Source organism: Leopardus geoffroyi, chromosome C2, assembly GCF_018350155.1.
Source record: "Leopardus geoffroyi isolate Oge1 chromosome C2, O.geoffroyi_Oge1_pat1.0, whole genome shotgun sequence".
Classification (NCBI taxonomy): domain Eukaryota; kingdom Metazoa; phylum Chordata; class Mammalia; order Carnivora; family Felidae; genus Leopardus; species Leopardus geoffroyi.
In genome coordinates, this window is record NC_059333.1 from 46,414,459 (window position 1) to 46,421,155 (window position 6,697).

The 6,697-nt window shown below is 35.0% G+C and overlaps 1 protein-coding gene across 1 annotated transcript; it reads left to right on the plus strand.

Annotated features, from left to right (window-relative positions):
* Window positions 1-4,417: 4,417 nt before the first annotated feature.
* LOC123576092 (olfactory receptor 5H2-like) lies at window positions 4,418-5,347 on the plus strand. The gene has a single exon (XM_045437095.1). The coding sequence runs from the start codon at window positions 4,418-4,420 to the stop codon at window positions 5,345-5,347; it is 930 nt and encodes a 309-aa protein (XP_045293051.1).
* Window positions 5,348-6,697: the final 1,350 nt, after the last annotated feature.

Consider the following 6,697-nt stretch of genomic DNA (forward strand, 5'->3'; position numbering starts at 1 on the left):
GAAAATGAGTTAAAATCCTTGAGTGATGCTTACTCTTTTCTTTGGTATCTGGTAACTTAAACACTATGATGTCAAATTAACAATAATTAATTACCATGATATAAATTCAATACATTTTATTTTACAGGATAAGAGAATATGAGTGAAAAGAAAGCAAAAATGTTTGTTATATATACATGTACACAGATATAAGTAGACAAAGATGTTGGTATGTAAACATGCACAGACACACATACACAAATATATTCTGAGAAGTAAATATTTACGGCAATTACACTTCTCATTTCTGTAACTAGTCATGTAGTCATAGGTAGTGTTCACAATTATCTCTTCCACTATCCATTCCACAATCCCTTATTCTATAGCAAACAACTCATTGATTAAACTTATTTATCTTTATTCCTTAAGTGTCTGGCTATTAGAAATGCCACCTGGATTGGTTTGTTGAAGTTTTCCATTTGCCTTAATTACAGGGAATGGCACTACTAGAGAACAACCTACTTGTCCTCATCTTCACTGTGGAAAAGTAGTCCAATTTCTCAGTGGTCTCACCAGCCAGCAGAGTAACTCCCTTCTTTACATGATGATTCAGAAGAAGGGGGAACACAAAGTGGCCCAGTGCCAGTCTTAACTTCTTACTGAACAGAATCATTGTTGTCTGTGTTAGTGGATGCATTCCTTACTCTGGCTCTAAGACCTTTATATTAGCAGAGCATAAAGGCATAAAAAGACTTGCAAAATTTATGCTAGTGTGTTGTTAGTGGTAATAGCGAGTGGTACCATTCCAATTTTCACTATGTGATTCCTGGACTCATGAATTTTAGCTATGGGACTGTACTATGTATTTGACATTGATTCAGAAAATATACAGGCTTCTGGAGAGTCTTGCTGAACTATGCATGTAATGCCATCTAGGTGGTGCAGTAACTGACTTTCGAAAGATGATTCCATCATTCTAGCAAGCTACCTGTATCAGGATGGTGGGCAAAATAGTAAGATGAGGTAATTTATTATCAGGGGGACATTGCCACACTGTATTTGCTATGAGGTCAGTTGCTTAATTAGAAGCAATGGGCATGGAATATCACGACAGTCGATAAGGAATTCTGTAAGTCCACAGATAAGGCTTTGATAGAACCATTTTACTCAGCACTGCAAATCTATTTTTTTTTTTGTTTCTTCAATTTTCTAGCTCTGAGATCATCTAGACCCTCCAATGATGGAAAGCCATGTCCAGAGGCATCACATTTTCAGACATGAAGACTCTTGGCCTCACTCCTGACCTATTGAGGCAAAATCTGCATTTTCAGAACACACACACACACACACACACACACACACACACACACACACACACACGATTCAACTGTATTACAGTCTGAAAAGTACTGATATATGCCACATCCCACTGTGGTCCTTTGTTTAATTCTCCTTTTGCTCTTTGGCCTTTCCCTAGTAAAATTTCTCATGTATTTTCACATTAAAGTGGGAAGTTATATGTAGGTCTGGAATCTCAGCTGTATTTTGCATGAGGACAATTTTGTTTGGAGTTAGCTGTTGAAGGGAATCCAGAACTTAGGCCTTATTAAAATCATGTATGAAGACTATACTAATCAAAGCACTCTTAACATCCAAATTTATAGAGAAATTGAAGTTTGCATAAACCTGTCATAAGTGTCATCTGTGGTAGAAAACAGTAGCATAAAGTGTAATTTCAACTGTTAAAATTAGAACTGTATACAATGACTTGATGTTTATGATTTCGGAGTCTGTAATGCCCTATGGGACACCTGGACTTCTCATCCAAATTCAAATCTACAATGCCCCCAGAAGAATAGTTTAACTTTGTCCTAAAGGGAATCCTTGGTTGCTATTAAGGGAATTTTAGTTCTTCACTCCTTTCTCTTCTGGCAAAAGCACACAGCCCTACAATTGGTTGACTCTTGTACTCAAGGCAAATTAATATAAACAACATTTTCCTGAACTTGGTAATTGAAGTCTCTTAAATGAATCAGTGTTCCTACCTATCTTTTGTCATTCCAGTGCTACCATATTTTTTTCTACTTTAGAAAGCATCTGCCATTTTTTAAAGGATATGGGTAAGAGAGAAATGAATTCTATAACATTCATTATTCTTTATATAAAAATTCAAAATACTGAATAATTTTTAAAAAATTTTTACATTTATTTATTTTTGAGAGACAGAGAGAGACAGAGCACAAGTGGGGGAGGGGCAGAGAGAGAGGGAGACACAGATTCCAAAGCAGGCTCCAGGTTCTGAGCTGTCAGCACAGAGCCCCATACGGGGCTCAAACCCATAGACTGTGAGATCACGACCTGAGCTGAAGTTGGATGCCCAACTGACTGAGCCACCCAGGCACTCCAATATATAATAATTTTACATTAATTTACCAGATGCCAAAATGGCAGACAAAAAAATGTAAAACTCTTAGCTATCTGTATATTTATTTTTGTGACTAAATCTGGATAAGCAAAATACTTGTAAAACTGGAATTTTTATCTTAACATAATTTATTGACTTTCTAATATAAATATAATGACTTTAAAAATTTTGGTGAACTAGAATGTTAAATAATTTCAACTGAATTTCAATATCAGGTCATGTTTACTACATAAGAAAATATTTCTGTTTATCCTGATTAAATGATCTATTCTTTGGATCACATTCTGTGATTTAAGTTTTAAGGTAAGTCATATACATATTAACTCCTCTAAACTTTCTCCCACTCCTGACAATTTCACTGAGTATTTAAAAAAATATACATAGCAGGAAATTTATAGAAAATGCCCCTCCACTGCTCTTCCTACTTTATGCTTAAAAGGTACACAACACAAATTAAATTTGAGAATGTTCACTTATCTAATGATTTTAGATTTCACTTAAGGGAATCCATTCTATATAAAAATATACTTAACAACTGGAATTTTGGCATTGGTTATTGGTTATTTATGTCTTCTGTGCTAGGTTCCAGAGTTTGGCTCAATTTTATTCTGCTGAAAAAACTTATAGAAAAAAGTACTCCAAGTAAAACCAGCAGAATTTCTAGAGAAAGTCAGTGGGTGAGTCTAACTATTCAAACTTAGATCAAGTCCTGAGCTAGGTATTATGAGGATGGGAAACTAAGTTTCTGGCTCTTTTGACTTCTATAGTGGTAGTGTTTGACTGATTCCAAGACTCATGTGGTAAAGAGCCTCAGTTTTTAGCTACCTGAAAGTGATGTGTATCTACTTTATAACCTTTTTAATATATTCCTCAAGCTTCTTTCCATGTCCTTCTTTTTACCTTATCTACTCTTCAGTGGATAGGTCATCTGTAAGTATGCCTTCAGCTACCCAAATGACACCCAAACAATTGTTTCTATTAAGCTTTAGTAGACTCATACTACTAAGTATGGATATTCAGAGGGCTCTTTCTCCACAAACAGGCCAACTGAATTGTTCAAACTCAAGTTTAATGACCATCTACCTGGTCATCACGTGTCTACTCTCTCCTTCACATCTCGTATGTCACTGAGTCCTAGGGACTACATTCTAATTTATTTTTATCTCTTTGTCCTCCTCATCATTGCCAGTATTACATTACACATAAACTAAGAACTTTACATACACTTGAATCAACTAGAAGGGATTTTTTTACATGCAGATTATCAGACTTCATTCTTTACCCACCAAGTCAATACAATGAGTAATACCTCACAATCTGTATTTTGTACAAGAAGTTCCTCAGAAAGTTCTGATGTGTAATCTGGTTTGAGAGTCACTGAATAACAACAGTAAGAGCTTCCTAATTAGTATTCCTGACTCTAGTTTCCCCTCCCTGCAGCATATTTTTTACATTACAGAATATTTAATTTAAAAATTAAAAATATCCCTATTGTCTGAGGAATAAAGTTTGACAAGGACTTCCACATGGAATTTAATTAATTTCATCATAATTCAAACTTCTTTTCCCTAAATCCTCAACCATGTTTCAGACACAGAAACTCAGGTGTCCCCATGAATTTAGTAATCATGTTTAGAATGTTTTTCCTTGGGGTCCCTGGTTGGCTCAGTCAATTGAGTATCCGACTTCAGCTCAGATCATGATCTTATGGTTCGTGGGTTCAAGCCCCATGTCGGGCTCTGTGCTTACAGCTCAGAGCCTGGAGCTCCTTGTTTCTAAATGTGTTAATTCCTGTACATTTTTTTGAACTGAAATCATTTCATTTTCCATTACCTCAATTCCCCAAATTACTTTTCATATATTATAGTAATAGTAGTAAATAAAATTAAATGCATTCTGGTTAGTGTATGGCTTTATTTCAACTACTTTCTTCCAGTTTTCTTTTAATACAATCTTAGTGAATGTTCTTTTTACATTTATGGCATTTCATTTCAGGGGTCATCCAGTAACAATATGGATACTAAGAATGCAACAATGTTGACAAAATTTGTTCTCACAGGAATCACGTATCAACCAGAGTGGCAAATCCCTCTGTTTCTGATGTTCTTGGTGATATACATCATCACTATTGTGGGAAACCTTGGACTAACTGCTCTCATCTACAATGACCCCCACCTTCACATTCCCATGTACTTTCTCCTTGGGAGTTTAGCCTTTGTGGATGCTTGGATATCATCTACAGTGACCCCAAAGATGCTGGTCAACTTCCTAGCCAAGAGTAAGATGATAACTCTCTCTGAATGTGTGACACAATTGTTTTCCTTTGCATTTGGTGCCACCACAGAATGTTTTCTCTTGGCAACAATGGCATATGATCGCTATGTAGCCATATGCAAACCATTACTTTATCCGGTAATTATGACCTATAGACTTTGCATCTGGCTGTTAGTTTCATCATTTGTAAGTGGATTTATTCATTCTGTAGTTCATATAGGTTTTTTATTTAGATTAACCTTTTGTAATTCTAACATAATATATCATTTTTACTGTGACATCATGCCATTGTTTAAGATTTCCTGTACTGATCCTTCAATTAATATTCTGATGATTTTTATTTTCTCTGGGTCAATACAGGTATTTACCATTCTGATTGTTCTGGTTTCTTATACACTTATTCTTTTTATGATCTTAAAAAAGAAATCTCTGCAAGGCATAAAAAAAGCCTTCTCCACCTGTGGAGCCCATCTCTTATCTGTTTCTTTATACTATGGCCCTCTTCTATTCATGTATGTGCACCCAGGATCCGCACAATCACATGATCAGGATATGATGGACTCTCTATTTTACACTGTCATAATTCCTCTGTTAAATCCAATTATCTATAGTCTAAGAAATAAAAAAGTCATAGATTCACTAAGAAAAATGTTAAAAAGAAATGTTTAGATCTCATATTATTATCTATTTTTTATTAAAACCATCACAAAATTATGCAGATTAGATGTGGCTCTGTATGGGTTAGTATGCAAAGACTTTGCAATTGTAATTGCCTAGTGTTTAATGGTTTATTAAATGTGTTCATTTCATGCTAGAATAACTGAAACATAAGACAAAAATATTTTATACTGTATTGTATACTATACTCTTTATTATAGTTTCATAAAATCATTAAGTACTATAATCATATTGTTTTTCTGAATAGGTCTTCATTATGATGATTTGATACTTATACAGCCATATAGCCTGGAGGCTCATCTACATTTAACTCTAGAGTGGAGGCAGGTTTGTGTTTGAACAGAGACAAATCCCAGAAATTCTGCTAGCCATCAAAAGATCTTTCATTCCACTTTATTTGGGGCATGATGAATTTCACTTCATGTGGGGATTCAACTCTCATATCACTGAGGGATCAAAAGAAACAGGGGAGCAATGAGGAAAATATGAGAAGGGAGTTAAAACAGGGAAGGTCGAGCCAAGTTGTAAGAGATGCTCTTAGCCTAGGTTGCACCTATGAGAAACTGGATGGGGGGAATTTGCCTCTCACTGTCTAGGATGCTGTCTATAGGCCCTTTCTAGCTGTGTTTGTATGTTGCAGGGTAATCTGAAAAGTTTCACTAATTCATAAAGCTAAGAGAGGAGAGTGTAGAATTTAAGTGGGATGGTGATGGAGAAGAAAAGGAAATGGTCAATCTTCCTAGAATTTTTTTAAGGAATGAAGCTATAAGATAAATAAATCAGTAACATGTATTTTTTTTAATGCGTTGTTGACACGCGGGCTTCAAATGCATGTTTCCAAAATTCAGATAACGTTAAGATAATATGATGTCAGAGCACCAACTTGGTGGCTGGGAAAGACAAGAAAATGAACTAGATTTTGGATGTTTTCTGTCTTAAGAGTTTTTAAATATTAGGTTCCTTCTACTCCATACTGAAAGTGTAATTAGTGTCCTATCTTCAAGTCCACTCCTGCTCTTCCTTTCTCAACACTGAAGTTCCATAAACATTCTTACTGATACCACTAAGGCCCTGACCCTGCTTCTGTGTTTTGCAAAACTCTGCTTATCTTTTACATCCCATTGATACTATTACTTTTAGAACATAGCCACCAGGTTATTCTTCATAAACAACTCTGATTAAATCATATCCCTTTTCAATAACTTTTAATGGGTTGTCATTATTACCAGATTATATGTAAATACAGTATATATGTAGATCTGTATATATACACATGTGTAAGTTTATCTGTTCATGTGTATGTCTAGATTATATATATATTTTCCATATATTTACATCCAT

Bases quoted from the DNA above. Each gene is read 5' to 3' on its own strand.
- LOC123576092 (XM_045437095.1), top strand. From the start codon at position 4,418: ATGGATACTAAGAATGCAACAATGTTGACAAAATTTGTTCTCACAGGA.